General features: G+C 43.6%; 1 protein-coding gene across 11 annotated transcripts in view; it reads left to right on the top strand.

The window, feature by feature from the left end:
- Nucleotides 1-15,462, top strand: part of caska (calcium/calmodulin-dependent serine protein kinase a) — a 425,905-nt gene that overhangs the window by 403,131 nt on the left and 7,312 nt on the right. For 4 of the 11 annotated variants that reach the window (XM_060929834.1, XM_060929825.1, XM_060929823.1 and 1 more), the window contains 7 exons: nt 3,592-3,677; nt 3,850-3,918; nt 6,091-6,159; nt 7,892-7,927; nt 10,439-10,477; nt 11,773-11,969; nt 12,128-12,243. In XM_060929834.1, coding sequence (XP_060785817.1) covers nt 3,592-3,677; nt 3,850-3,918; nt 6,091-6,159; nt 7,892-7,927; nt 10,439-10,477; nt 11,773-11,969; nt 12,128-12,243 — 612 coding nt within the window. The remainder of the gene's footprint in view (nt 1-3,591; nt 3,678-3,849; nt 3,919-6,090; nt 6,160-7,891; nt 7,928-10,438; nt 10,478-11,772; nt 11,970-12,127; nt 12,244-15,462) is intronic. The other 7 variants (XM_060929830.1, XM_060929824.1, XM_060929829.1 and 4 more) reach the window with 3 other exon arrangements.

The raw sequence follows: 15,462 nt of genomic DNA, 5'->3' as shown, positions 1-15,462 counted from the left end.
TATCCAGAAGCGTTCCCCCTCAGAAACATTAGGGCTAGACAGATAGCCAATTGCCTAATCCAGTTATTTTCTAGGGTAGGGATACCCAAAGAGATTTTAACTGACCAAGGCACAAACTTCAATTCCAAGTTTCTGAAACAAGTATATAGCTTGCTGGGGATTAGGGGGATTAGAACTACACCGTACCACCCCCAGACCGATGGCATGGTTGAGAGATTCAACCAGACACTAAAATCCATGCTGCAGAAGTTTGTGTGTGACTCGGGGGCAGATTGAGACCAGTGGCTACCGTACCTTCTGTTCGCCTACCATGAAGTCCCCCAGGCGTCTACAGGCTATTCACCATTCGAGCTGCTGTTTGGACGGCCTGTGAGGGGACCCCTGGACGTGCTACAGGAAGCCTGGGAAGGGAGCCAACCTGGACAGCAGACCAACGTCATCTCCTATGTCCTGCGGATGAGAGACAAGCTGGACCAGCTCACCACCTTGGCCCATGACAACATGGTGCAAGCCCAAGCCCAGCAAAAAGCATGGTACGACCGTAGTGCTCGTAGCAGGTCGTTACAGCCAGGACAAAGGGTTATGTTGCTGCTTCCTTCTGCAGAGAGCAGCCTTCTCGCAAAGTGGCAGGGCCCATTTGAAGTCCTTCGTAAAATGGGTCCGGTCACTTACGAGAGAGCCATGCCTGGACACCGCAAGACAAAGCAGGTTTTTCATATCAACCTGTTGAAGCTGTGGATCCCTCGGGAGGAGGTGCCAAGAAACCAACTGTGGGCACGAGCCATCGCGGAGGAGGAAGAGCTGCGAGAGCAATACTTCCCCGTTGCCCAGGGGGAGCCTTCTCAACCGGACCTGGGGCACCTTCCACATCGACAGCAGAGGGAGCTACGACGCTGCATCCCCAAAGGCCTGTTCTGGGAGGAGCCAGGACGAACCACCCTGACAGAGCATAACGTTCGCCTAACATCTCCAGGGCCTGTTCGCCAGTCCTGTTACCGGGTGCCAGCACGACTGATCCCGGCACTCAAACAGGAAGTGGAGGGCATGCTGGAGACAGGAGTCATCGTGCCATCCCACAGTGAGTGGTGCAGCCCCATCGTGTTGGTGCCAAAGAAGGACGGTAGCCTTCGCTTCTGCGTGGATTTTAGGAAATTGAACGCCATTTCTGCTTTTGATCCCTACCCCATGCCACGGGTTGATGACCTCATGGAGAGCTTGGGGAAGGCGAAGTTCCTCAGCACCCTGGACCTCTGTAAAGGGTACTGGCAGGTCCCCCTTGCGCCGGAGGCTTAGGAGTTGACTGCCTTTAGAGTGCCATCTGGACTGTACCAGTTCACCGTGATGCCGTTCGGGCTGCATGGGGCAGCCGCATCCTTCCAACGCCTAATGGACCAGGTGTTGAGGGGGGCCGAGGACTATGCAGCAGCCTATATTGATGATGTATTGGTCCATAGTTCCACCTGGGAAGACCACCTGAGCCACCTCAAGGATGTATTCCATCGTATCCATCAGGCTGGCCTGGTGGCCAATCCCGCCAAATGTCAGCTGGCCAGGACCGAGGTCTGCTACCTGGGATACGTCCTAGGGGGTGGAGTCGTCAAGCCTCAGGTCGACAAGGTGGAGGCCATTCGCAGCTGTCCTCCCCCCACCACCAAGAAGGGCGTCTGGTCGTTTCTGGGGTTGATCGGATGGTACAGGCGCTTTATCCCAGGGTTTTCCAGCAGGGCGGAAATGCTGACAGACCTGACACGCAAGAACGCTCCGAACAGGGTCTGGTGGACAGAAGCCTGTGGGCAGCTTTTGAGGAGCTTAAGGAGTGTATGTGTCAGGGGCCGGTCCTGCAAAGCCCCGACTTCGATCTGCCCTTCACCGTACAGACAGATGCATCCGGCATTGACCTTGGGGCAGTGTTGCTCCAGGGTGAGGGTGAGGACCGGAGGCCGGTCCAGTACATCAGCCGGAAGCTGTACACAAGGGAGACAAGGTATTCGACCGTCGAAAAGGAGTGTCTGGCTGTTAAGTGGGCCTTAGACACCCTTCGATACTACCTAGTGGGCAAGGACTTTACAGTTGAGACTGACCACAGGGCCTTACAGTGGGTGCACCGTATGAAGGACAGCAATGCCAGGGTGACCCGGTGGTACCTGGTAATGCAGCCATACCGGTTCGCTGTGAGGTACCGTAGTGGAAAGACAAACGTGATTGCAGACTTCCTGTCCCGCCTCGATGAGGAGGGCCAGTCTTAAGGGTGGGGGTGTGGGATGCCGTGGCTGGCCACCACGTCATCACATAAGTTCTCATGGCACTTGCTTTGAACTTTCAGGACACTTTCTCCCCATTCAAACTGCCTCGTGGATTACTACCTGATAAAGACATTACAGCGGACTGTTGCGTGAGTTTACACTGTTTATATGTTGTGTTTCATGTGCAGTATTATCTTAACTTGGGTGCACACGGTTAAGTTTGCTGTCGAACATTTTACATGTCTTAAACTCCGCGAAATGCTGACATAAACATTCCAGAGACACTGTAGCCGCGATATGTTTATTTAATTATTCTTGCGTGTAAACTTTCTTGCCAGTGTAATCAACATGTTTTAAAGCTATAAGAGTTTGCTAATGTCTATAAAATGTGTGATAACCAACTTACAGTACCAGTGCCGTAGCGTTTCCTCACTCTTGTAAAAGAGTCCGCACGGTCACTGTTGAGTTGATATACTGGTGTTCTCAGGTTAGGCACGTTCAGGCATGCACGAGTGCTGCGCATACTTAATTATGGTATGTTCCAGTTTGTGTTATCTTGTGTTTCAAGCTTATTTATGGTTTATGATTTTAGTACATGTACTATTGGCTTCTATGCTAGCACATTTGATTTGTATTTCAGTATTTTGTTGTATTTATTTTCTTTTGCCTATTTCAGTGCTCCACTGTCAGTTTACCCCCCATGTAATTTGTAACAGTGGTATGATCGATTGGGGGAATGAGTACTTGAACTCTGTTAAAAGAGTTACCTGAGTCAGTCTAGGGAGGCCAGCGATGAGTGTGGACCTGTGAGTGGTAGGCCTTGTTAACTCAGTGTCTGAGTGATTTTGTATTCGCTATTGCTGTAGTTAGCTAGCTTTATTTCCAGTATTATTTTTTTGCCTTTTTTTTGACCATCGTGTCATTATTTATTTTCAGTTTTTTTTTTTTGGTTCACTGTAAATATGCTGCACGGTTTTGGGAGCTGTTATTAGTTAAAAATAAATTTAACCATCCTTTGCATACATCATCCTTCTCCTGACTCCTCATTGGTTACAAAGACTTGCCTCCCACGGTTACCCGTCTCTACATGTGTACTTTCAACTTTTTGGCAACAGTTTGGGTAAAGCTCACAGATGGGTATGATGGTCAGGTATCCACATAGTTTTGACCATATAAAATATAAATGTTTGCATATATCAAATAACCCGAGTTGATTTGCTTGACTCGTGTTGCACAAGTCATGTTACATGCATCTGCATGTTGTACAGTTTCACACCATGCAGTCTGTAACCACAAAGCCCACCCTGTACTTTCTAACCAATGCATATCTTTTCTGTCTATCACTTAGGAACTTTGCATGTTGGAGATGAGATCCGTGAGATTAATGGCATTGGTGTAGCTAATCAGACAGTGGAGCAGCTCCAGAAAATGCTTGTGAGTGGGGATCACACAATAGTTCTTGTGAACGCATTTATTTCTTACCCAATATTGTGTAAATTAATCATAAAATGTTTTGAAAGTAATATAATGTGTAAAAGAAAAATGGAATCAGTTTATTGAGACAGATGATCATGTAAAAATGTGACCTGTCATTTATGCTGCACAGAGGGAGATGAGAGGCAGCATCACCTTTAAGATTGTGCCAAGCTACCGGATGCAACAATCGTCTTGTGAGGTAAAGAACTCTGGCTCTTCTTTCTTTCTCTCTCTCTCTTTCTCTTTCTCTCTCTCTCTCTCTGTGTCTCTCTCTGTATCTCTGTGTGTATGTGTGCGTGTGTGTGTGTGTGTCTCTCTCTCTGTGTGTCTGTCTGTGTGTGTGTCTCTCTCTCTGTGTCTGTGTGTCTCTTTCTTTCTCTGTATCTCTGTGTGTGTGTGTGTGTGTCTGTCTCTGTCTCTCTCTCTCTGTTGCCATGTACACACGTAGCCGGGTATTTTTAAAACCGAACATTTTCCCCCCCTCCGTTTATAAAAATGTTTTATCCACACCACCTCGTGTTCGAAAAAAATCCCTTCCACACATAACCGAACATCATCGTTTTCAATCACATTCATAAGCATTCCAAACCTGTAGATGGTTATTTCCCCAAATCCTACCCCCTAATCACATCACCCGTGCTCTTGGAGCAGTAGTTGGGCTTCTAAAATTAAACATGTAAACTGCACCTGCACAATAATTAACGCTTTCAAGGCACTACTCCGATCCATTACTCTTTAGCTAGCCGCACACTACGCCGATTTTCAGCGTACCGAGCCAACTGAAGTCGCGAGTCAGGCGTAAAGACTAGTTTTCGATGGTACCGACTCATCTCACAGCCGATTCGAAAAACTAATCGGGAGCCAGACTGATCGGCGAGAGTCGCTAGCAATAGCCAATCATATCTTTCGCATATAACACGTGACATCATTAAACACAATTTCTAGCGCGAGAAATACGTGTTGGTAGCACCTAATGCAGGTATATACTGTAATTCCATAGACTGAAGCTTTATCCATAGACACAGTGGGCTGGAAAGCCACTCTGCTCAAGTTGTGTGGCTGAATTCCAAATCGCTTTAACTCCCCTATACAAGTGCACTATTTAAGGTTGGAAATAATAGCTCATGCAGCCTAGATAGTGCGCTACATATTCCATGTTGTGTCATTTGTAATTCAGCCTGTAGCATCTTCAAGTGTTGGATTTAACAGTAACTATATCCAATAGCCAAACACAAAGCTATTAAGTTGTCACGTGTCGCTTCAATCGCGACTGCACTCGTCAACAGTCGGGGGATATGTGCGTGCCCTGTCGGGAGTCGGCTCTGAAATGGGTCGGTTCGGTACCGCGTGGATCGCCGTGGTGTGCGGCTAGCTTAAGTCCATGCTTAATCTGGCTTCTGCAGTAAACAAAGGTTGCACGTTTGACGTCAGGGCAGATTTGTTGTCATTTTTTTGGCGCAGATTGTGACGTTCTAAAACGCAAACCTCCGGTTATCTCTGTCCACACGAAAAGGCATACACGGAGTTTTCAAAAATCTTCACTTTGCCCGGAGTTTTTTTAAATATTCGTTTTTGATGTGTTTTCATGTGGATGACAGGCCAAAACGTAGAAAAATATCTTCGATTTAGCAGATACCCGGCTACGTGTGGACGGGGTCTGTGTCTCTGTGTGTGTGTCTGTGTCTCTCTCTCTCTGTCTGTGTGTGTGTGTGTGTGTGTGTGTGTGTGTGTGTGTGTGTGTGTGTCTCTCTCTCTCTCTCTGTGTGCGTGTGTGTGTGTGTGTCTCTCTCTGTCTGTGTGTCTCTCTCTCTCTCTCTCTCTCTCTCTCTGTGTGTCTCTCTCTGTGTCTCTGTGTGCGTGTGTGTCTCTCTCTCTCTCTGGAGTGCTCTGGGATGGGCTGGGACTGCTGTGGACTTTCCGTGTGTGACTAACTGCCTGCCTTGTGGCTGTGTGTTAACGCATTCTCCCTGAGGCGCTGCATCATGCAGAGCTCACAGAGCCCAGGTCCTGGCTCATACACTAGTGCACACCAATTTCACAACCAAGATAGCGGAATAATGACACCTGCACATTCATAATACATGGTTCAGCCAGAAAATAAGAGATGCATTGTGTTATAGGGTATAGAGACAGCCATTTCTTAAGACGGTGCTTTTCCATCCTCTCTCCCTCCACCCCCATGTGCGCCTGTTACCTTGATTTGCTGTCTCACATTTTAGCTAAATACACCTACTTTAAGGGTGGAAAACCTTGTCGTGTGGTATTGCCCAACATGATCACCCCTACTTCCTTTCTTGCTGTAGCAGAGGCCACTGTCCAGGTTTCTTTGCTGTCTCTCTGCTGTATCACTGACCTGTGTATCTTATTACAGAAAGAGTCCCCTACCACCTCCAGACAGTCCCCTGCTAATGGCCATTCCAGCGTTAACAGTTCTATCTTGGTAAGGACCCCACAGTCATCTCAAATGCCCGACCTCCCCCTACCCCCAACCCCCATCTTCTAGGAGAGCTCCATTCATGTTGTCCTTGATTATCTATTTTTTTCTTTTTTTAAACGTTCACATTGCACTTAATTTTTTCAAATTTAATAACAGGTTTAAGATCTTTTTTTTTTTTTTTAATTTAAAACCCTTCCCTGTCAGAAAAGTTACACACAATGATTAAAGGAGATCGAATGATCAGTGTTTAGTTTCCGTTATCTCAGTTCACAAATTGGTGTGCTCTGTGCTGCTATAATCTACACACCTGACTGTCTTTATACACAGTGTGTGTGGAGCTCTAATCTCTCACCAGCAAACTTGTAACGTTTTTCCACTGCACAGTGCAGTAACAGATCCACAACCTAACACTGTGTCGTCATATCCACTATCCAAGTGACCCATACTACAACAGGGTAACCCTTCTTGGTTGGATACTACATGTTCCTAATAGGTACATATGGGTGGGTATAGAAATAGTGCAGACCACTGATGGGCTGATACATGGTCAAGTACAGTTGACGCTGAATGCTGAAGAATTGGACAGCACTAGGCCCGCATCTTAAATCCCATCTAACGAATAGAATGTGCAAATAGCACACCGCTGTTTATTGCTTAATATAATGGCATACTGTCAGTTCAGCTTCATATAGCACATTTAAGAATAGACATTGTGACAAAGCAGCTTTGAAGAAGTTTGGATATAGATTTAGATCCTTAAGGAGCAAACAAGACACGACAGTGACAAACTGCCTGAGACAACATGAGGAAACCATCCTCTTCCGGGTGACGCTAGATAATCATTAGCCTTAACAGCTGTATATTGTATGGTCACATAGTAATAAATGTGTTTCAAGGATGTTCAATATGAGCATCATAGTTTTTATGATTCCAGCAGCAGATCTTAGGTACAAGTCTACAGTATTCAGGTGAGATTATCCACTGAAGAAAGGGTGAGTCTTGGGTATGAACTTTTTTGGGAAGTGTATTCTTTAGTGTATCCTTATGGGACCATTCAGGTAGTGTCCACCTGACCACGTTCATTAAGCTCTTATTACTTTTGCAGGTACCGCTATGTGATAGGGAACAGATCAGACACAGATACTCAACCAGGGTCCAGGTACTTCTGGATTCGGATTACTTAAGTGCACCACACTGTCCAGTGGAAAAGCAAGATTACAGACTTGGGCGCACATGAGATATTTTTCCACAATCACCAGACATCATCAAAGAACCCATAATGGGGTCAGAGATAGCAGTAATGTAGTGTCATACACTACTTTTAATATGTTTGTCACAAAGCCCCTAGCCCCTAATAAACACCAAGCATGTATCCCCTTGGCTCAATCAATGTGGGAAGTGACAAGGTTTGGGAACCAGTTACTCCTGTACAGATCCTGCCACTGGTGGCTTGGGAAATGGGAGAGTATGATGCTAACAGGTGCTTGCTTGCTCTCTGCTCCCTCTTGCTTTGCTGTTTTGAGACTTTCCCTCAACATCACACAATGTGCTTTAAATGTATTCAGAAAACACGTTAGGGTATACAATCTGCATCCTTATACAATCTTTCATGTATCTTTAGGAAAATGATAAATAGAAAGAGCGGTTATTTTTGGGATAACAATATATCATAGGTTTCAGTTGGTGTGTTCACTGGTTTTTTGCTCTTCTTTCATTGCTGGGTCTTATTTTACAGGACCTGCCATCAACCATCCAGCCAAAAGCACGCCAGGTGAATAGAGAACTCTCTCTGTGTGTGTGTGTGTGTGTGTGTGTGTGTGTGTGTGTGTGTGTGTGTGTGTGTGAATTGTCAACCAAAATGTCATTCAATTTTTAGGAAAGTCAGAAAAACACATTGTGGCGCTTTACCATACTAAGACACCTATGTTGGTTTTTCTTTTATTTCATCACCAGTCTGTAGCTAAAGCTACATTTCCAAGGTTAATTATATTTGATGGAACCTGTAGTGTTATCCAGCCATTTGAATTGGTACCGTATTATACCCATGATTTCTCAAATTGAAGAAGCAGGATAAATGCACTGTATGGCCAAATTTGTGGAAACCTGACCATCATGCTCATATGTGGTTCTTCCCAAATCTGTTGCCACAAAGTTGGAAGCACACAATTGTATAGGATATCTTTGTATATCTGAGTTTTTCTCTTTTTCTCCATTTCTCTCCTGTTTGACTGGCTGTAATCATCCAGGTCAAAACAGTCACTGCAAACACGATGGTCTGCAAGGCAGTCTATGGACGAGCATTTACGTCAATTTGTAGCACAGTGAGCCACAACTTCGGCGTGTCACTGACCCCCAAAGGCAGTCTGTGAAAACCTGCAGAAGTGTGGCAACTCATTTTGTTGCCATAATTCGGCAATGCGCAAAAGGAGCTTTCTTTTAATACTGTAAATGATTTAATAACTGCATGATTAGCAGGTTGAATATAAACAAATTTCCGTTATTAAATTATCAGCCTTTAACTGACCATGTGGTGCACACATCTGGGTTTGTAGAAAATAAAACCCACTAGAAACTCACTCCCCCTATGCTAATTATATTGCTGTCTGGATGCAAGAGGTTTTAACCAGTGAGGAGTCGTGTAAACAGCTGCAGATATCCCCCTGATAAATTAATCCGATCCCAAAGAGGGCTAAATAGAATGTAAAGACTGTTTTTTCTTCAAAACAGAAAAGACTAGAGACCTGTGCAAGTCTGAGCTCAGCCTTTTACATCGACGCCAGGCTTTGAACTGACATTGCAAAATCTGTTCTTTTCATGGACAGTGGTCTAGACCGTTCGGTCACAGAGGATTACATTGTAAACTAAGGTTATGTCCGTATGTCGTGGCGCCACACTGCGACTGAAATCGCTACCTGAGTTTGGCATGCCAATTACATTCTTAAACATGCTCGAACTCTGTGAAACATACACATACAGACAGGTGCCTCTATAGGGTTCAGCCAAAGGCTGAGCCAATAAAACAATTTTTTGTCATTACTGGGGTTAAGGTTAGAGTTTTTGGCCAGGACATCCAAAGATCCTGAAAACAGGATGAATGAATTTTTGATCAACAAACTAAAATGCCCATTAAACTGAGCCGAGAAGGAAAACAAATCCCAAAAAAATAAAAACTCATGAGCCATCACTAGGACAGTAGCACATTACAAACACAAGGAGTTGAGAGAACTCGGAGCAACAGAGAATGGACCAAATGATCTGTTTTCACAGTTAAGTTTGTATTTTGGATTAGTTGTACAAAATTCTTTTTACATACGTTGGTTGCATATGTAGAACCCTATGTCATAAAACGTGTGTGAGTGAGTGAGAGAGAGAGAGAGAGAAATGGAGATAAACCAGGTGTATTACTAACAAACTAGCTACAGTATGTTACCATTCCCTGCTGGTACTTACAACATACATAGCAGCTAACAAAGCATTACCAGCTTTTTATGAATAGTGCTGTTTAAGTTTGTGGACTGACAGCTCGGTAGATAATACTGACCTGAATATACTCTGTATGGTTTTAAACTATAATAGTTTGTTGAAGGTAAAAAGACCGAGGTTGAGCTAAAGAATAGCCAGTTGCTGTGTAATTATAGGTTATATGGATGTATTCTGGATTATTGTGGACAATTGCCCTGCTCTGGTATCAGTTTATCCCCAACTGATTTTCAGCTTTGTTTAAAGATGGTCCTGAGAACCCGAGGTGTGTACTGTACAGTTCCAACCTAGCCTTGCTCTATGGCCTGCCCCCTGCTGGCTAAGAATGATGTGTGGCCTTTCTTACCACTGTAGCAACATACAGGGCTTGGTTTCATTTCACAGAACATTTTGAGTGAAATATTAGTAAGAAGAACTGAAATTTAGAAACTTAAATCTAAACATTGCTGATTAACTTCCTTAACCGCACATAAATGTAATTGATAATGCTGAGCCCTTTGTTTTGAACTGAACGAGAACATTTTGTTTCTTGAGTTAGTCATATGTAGAGGGAGCCTTGTGTCCACTAGATGGCAGTACAGCTTCATGTCATGATGTAACTGCGTCACACTAATCCTTGGATCAATATGAATCAAAACACTGACTCTTCACTGGCCATCATGTTTTGTTCTTTAAATCATAATTTCTCCAGAGATTAGCTGTAACTGCTAACACTTATTTCATCATCCTGCTTCCAACCCATAATAATCTTCAGCCTAGTATCTTTATGCTGCATGACGAGTTTAATGCTCTCACGTCCTAGATCTCCAGACCTACAATCAAGGGTAAAATATCAGTCAAGGTAAGACAATCCTGCTGGGAAAAAAAAAATGCCATACTGGATATGAAATTTTAAAAAATACTATGTACTTTTATGTAATATTATGTAAGTTTATTTATTTTTAAGCAGGGAATGATGGCCCCAATGAGATTAGTGTCCAGTATCCAGAGGGATCCCACATATCAAGTAAAGCTAATAAGACATCAGAAATGCTTAGCGTTACAATTCCCCTTCAGTGGAACTAAGAGGCCCAAACCTGTTCCAGCATGACAACGCCCCTGTGCACAAAGCAAGGTTCATAAAGACATGGTTTCCAATGTTGGTGTAGAACAACATTTGTGGCCTTCAGAGCCCTGACTTCAACCCCACTGAAAACCTTTGGCATGAGCTGGAATGTCAGATGCGCCCCAAGCCTCCTTGCCAATCATCAGCGCCTGACCTCACTAATGCTCTTGTGGCTGAAAGAGCAAATCCCCATAGCCATGCTCCAAATTCTAGTGGAAATCCTTCCCAAAAGAGTGGAAGTTATCATAACAGTAAAGAGAGACTAAATCTGGAATTGGATGTTCAACAGGCACGTATGGGTGTGATGGTCAGGCGTCCACAAACCTTTGGCCATATCCTGTATATTGGGATTTTCTTCAGTGGCCTTGCATATGAACATGTCTCCACTTGCCAACAGATAGCTAATAAACACCTTCCTATAAATGTCTCAAACCTGCTTAGGCAATCTTCACTTATAACAAAACATGGCACATTGTGGATTAAAAACTCACTGAAAAAAAAACAGGATTTTCTATACCGAAAATATTATTTTTCTCACTTTCCCACAAGTGTTGTGGATGTGATTTGTGATGGAGGCAGGTTGAGGATTTTGTTGGTGAAATCCCATAGTGTTGATCATGGCAACATGGGCCAGGTTTATTTTGTACTGGCGCTCCCTAGTGACCTAGTACTGCCTGAAAGCCTCTCCTTCCATTAGCTCATTGCACAACAAGCTTACTCATGCACATTCATGAGACACATACACTGTCACCTAGTCCTCTAGCTAAAACACACTCCTCTCTTATGCTACTTTCAGAGTATGAATATTATCAGAATCCCCTTCTCTTTTCACATTTATTTCCTCTCTTTCAATTACGATCACTTTATTTTCTCTGTTGCTTATTTCAGATATTGTAGCTTGTCTGTTCTTTGATCCATTAGATTTTCAGCATTATAAGTAAGATATTTTCTAGCCCTGATCATCTCTCTCTCTCTCTCTCTCTCTCTCTCTCTCTCTCTCTCTCTGTCTCTCTCTCTCTCTCTTTCTTTAGATCTATGTGCGGGCACAGTTTGAGTATGACCCAGCCAAAGATGAGCTCATTCCTTGCAAAGAAGCAGGCATTAGGTTCAGAGTGGGAGACATCATCCAGATCATCAACAAGGATGACCATAACTGGTGGCAGGGCAGGCTGGAGAACACAAAGAACGGCACAGCTGGGCTCATTCCATCCCCAGAGCTGCAGGAGTGGTGAGTTCATTCTTTTTAAAATGGGCCTTCAATATAATCCTCTTGGTACTGAGAAACTATAACAAGCCGAACTCAAATCAGTCCAAGGGTAGCTGAAATAAATAACAGACACAAGATGTAAAACTGCCATTTAAAATTCTTTTCTTGTCCTCTTCAAGGCGGGTGGCCTGCATAGCGATGGAGAAAACTAAGCAGGAGCAGCAAGCCAGCTGTACTTGGTTTGGCAAGAAAAAGAAGCAGTACAAAGACAAGTATCTAGCGAAACACAGTGCAGGTAAAATCTAGGCTCTACAACGGGGCTCTGTACTTCACAGTTTCAGTGGATGTGTAATTTTTATTATGCATATGATGTTTAGTAAATACTGCAAAGCTGAAACTGTGAATTCTCATCCTTCAGTTTGGCTCTCGGGGCGATTAAAAATGCTTTGCTTTTTTTAACCACAGACTATACAAGGAACAGCATGTCAGTGTGACATGGAATGTTATTCGAGCAGGTGCTCAACATGTATCTCTTTAACCTTAAAATTTAATACTGCTCCACACTTCCTGTGTATATGGCTGTGTGTATAGAGGGCAGTGGAGATGTGCTTCCTCACATGACCCTGAACCCTGACCACAGCACTTCCACAAATAGCAAAGATGTCCACACTTGCACATGGCCACATAGCGCTCTCTCTCTCTCTCTCTCTCTCTCTCTCTCTCTCTGTGTGTCCCCCTCCTGCCTTTGGCAACAGAGGCACAATTTACAGTAAAGTGCACACACGCACTTTCAGCTTTGCAGCTTTGAGTCTTCAGAGTTTTCCCAAGTATTCGTGGTTGTAAGGATCAAGTGTCAGGAGCAGTGGAGGACTAAAGGAAGATGTGTGCTCTTAACATCACCTGCATTTTTATTTGTTCTCAATGTAATGGTTTGGGTTTTTTTCCTTCTGGATAAAGTTCATCATATTTTAATGATTGAGTTGCCACCAAAACCGTGCAAATGAATGTGATATTGTGAGTCCCCTGAGACTACTCACAAGTGTCTTTGTACCGTCTACAAGCATATATAATATTAAATAATGAGCAAGGGTTTTGTTTGTAGATGCACTCATGCCTCATGATTTGCTGTGGCCAAAAGTTTATGGACACCTGGCCATCACACCCATATGTGCTTGTTGAACATCCCATTCCAAATTTGGTTCCCTCTTTGCTGTTGTAATAACCTCCATTTTGGAACATGGATGTGGGGATTTGTGTTCATTCAGCCACAAGAGCATTAGTGAGGTCAGGCACTGATTTTGGGTGAAGAGGCCTGGGGTGCAGTCGGCATTCTCATTTATCCCAAAAGTGTTCAGTGAGGCTGAGGTCAGGGCTCTGTGAAGGCCACTCAGGTACGTCCACTCCAAACTTGTCTTCATGGACCTTGCTTTGTGCACAGGGGTCTTTTCATTGCTGGAACAGATTTGGGCTTCTCGGTTCCAGTGAAGGCAAATTGTAAAGCTACAGCATACAAAGACGTCTTATACAGTTGTGTGCTTCCAACTTTGTGGCAACAGTTTGGGCAAGACTGACATGAGTGTGATCAGGTGTCCACAAACATTTGGCCATATAGGGTATTTCTATATACAACCTTATCCCTGAGGTGTCAAATCAATATTAAAACAATACAACGTGTCTTAACTGATAGATCACCAAGTACACACCTGTTCTTTTGCTTAGAGGTTGAAGGAGAAGGAAGGTCAGCATGCCTGCCATATGCCAACAATGAAATGGTTTTGAAATATAATTATTATTAAGTGATCTATAACCTTCATGAGGACATTCAGTTCCTAATTTCCCAAATCCTCTTTTGCAGAGTGACTCTTGCATTGTAATTGTGTTAAACAAGGTAGTAAGTGTAGCAGGATTGTGTCTGATGGCAGCAGAGCAGGGCTTAGCCATAATCCTCTCTGAGCCTCGTGTCCCACTTTACTGAATCAACTAACTCACAGCAGGCCAGTGAGGGAGGGAGGGAGTCGTCTTTTACTCCCATTGTTTAGTCTATTAATGAGTCTTTAGTTAGTTACTTGCATAAAAAAGCTCAAATGGGCTGCTTATTCAGACCGAGAGTTGTTGCCCTTTGTGAACACCAAGTTGAACACTGTTTGTCTTTACAGTACCTACTATTATTGTGTCTGTTCCACTAGAGTATGCTTGTCTAGCATTAATGGAGATGTCCGCACCTTCTGACATGCACTGGTTTCTCAATACGGGTCATTTAAAACCCTAGCAGTCATTTCGACTCATCTCACTTGACTGAGAATGTAAAACTTGTTTATTTTATGCACCTTTATAATGGATGTCTAAGGATTATACCAAGGCTGTTTCTATGTGAATGTGTCCAGTTTTCTAATGCTGTAATAAATGAAGAAACCAGGAAAACACAAAGCCCTCTTAAAGGAACAATGTCACCTCTACCTCTTGCAAAGTACTGACACTGGAGGCTCCTTCCAAAAAAGCATAACCATGCTTTGTTGTTTTTTTTGGAGCATCTGCTATACAAGTCCCTGTGAATGAGCTGTTCCTATAGAAATGATACCATAATAGAACAAGCATTAATAGCAGAGCTCCCCACATGTCGAGCAGAGCCCCATACTTAAGAGAATGCATTGACCTGATTTTTGATGGCTTTTGATTGTACGACATCCATACGTACATGTACCACCACAGGGAACCCGATCGTAAGTGCAAGGCAATGTATCTCAAACACTTGACCACCGGATGATGAAATTTGCGTCTTTATTTACATAAGAGATGTAAATAAAGAGTGTGTCGGAAGGAGAATGTTGAGGATGGAGCTGCCAGGCACACAAAAACGAGGAAGGCCAAAGAGGAGATACGTGGATGTGGTGAGAGAGGACATGAAAGTGGCAGGTGTGGTAGAGAAGGATGCAGAAGACAGGGAGCAATGGAGACGAAAGATCCGCTGTGGCGACCCCTAATCGGGAGCAGCCAAAAGAAGAAGAAGAAAGATGATGATTTACATAAGAGAGATGGGTTTTTATGTAGCGCTTATTTTTCCATTTAATTTTTGAAAAAAATAATGTGGGGTTAGGTACTAACACATTTTATGGAAAATATTCACAAGAGCTTCATATAAAAGTTTTAGTAGTTCACTAGCTTGTTGGACAGGTGACAGTTTCTGTTATATAAGGGCAGTAAACGGGTGTACATGCAGGAAGAGCTTTATTGAAAACACACTAGCAAATGGATTCAAAACGTAGACAAAGGCAGAGTCGAAAAACAGGCAGTGGTCGGGCGGCTGCGCACTCCTATTATTCTATTCAGGTTGATTTTGTGCCTTTGCAAATATTTTGCTCATACGCTCATCAGGAGCTCTGCTTTTAGGCACTGCCTCAATTATATATATTACATATTGTACCTTGTAAAATACATTTCCCAAAATACAGGTTTCTCAAAAATGTTTTTTTTTTTTTTTTTTTTTTTGATCTCTCCGACACTACAGATGTTAGAC

Source organism: Neoarius graeffei, chromosome 9 (assembly GCF_027579695.1).
Source record: "Neoarius graeffei isolate fNeoGra1 chromosome 9, fNeoGra1.pri, whole genome shotgun sequence".
Classification (NCBI taxonomy): Eukaryota; Metazoa; Chordata; class Actinopteri; order Siluriformes; family Ariidae; genus Neoarius; species Neoarius graeffei.
The sequence above is the reverse complement of the archived record's forward strand: the minus strand, read 5'-3'. Positions and strand labels throughout refer to the sequence as shown.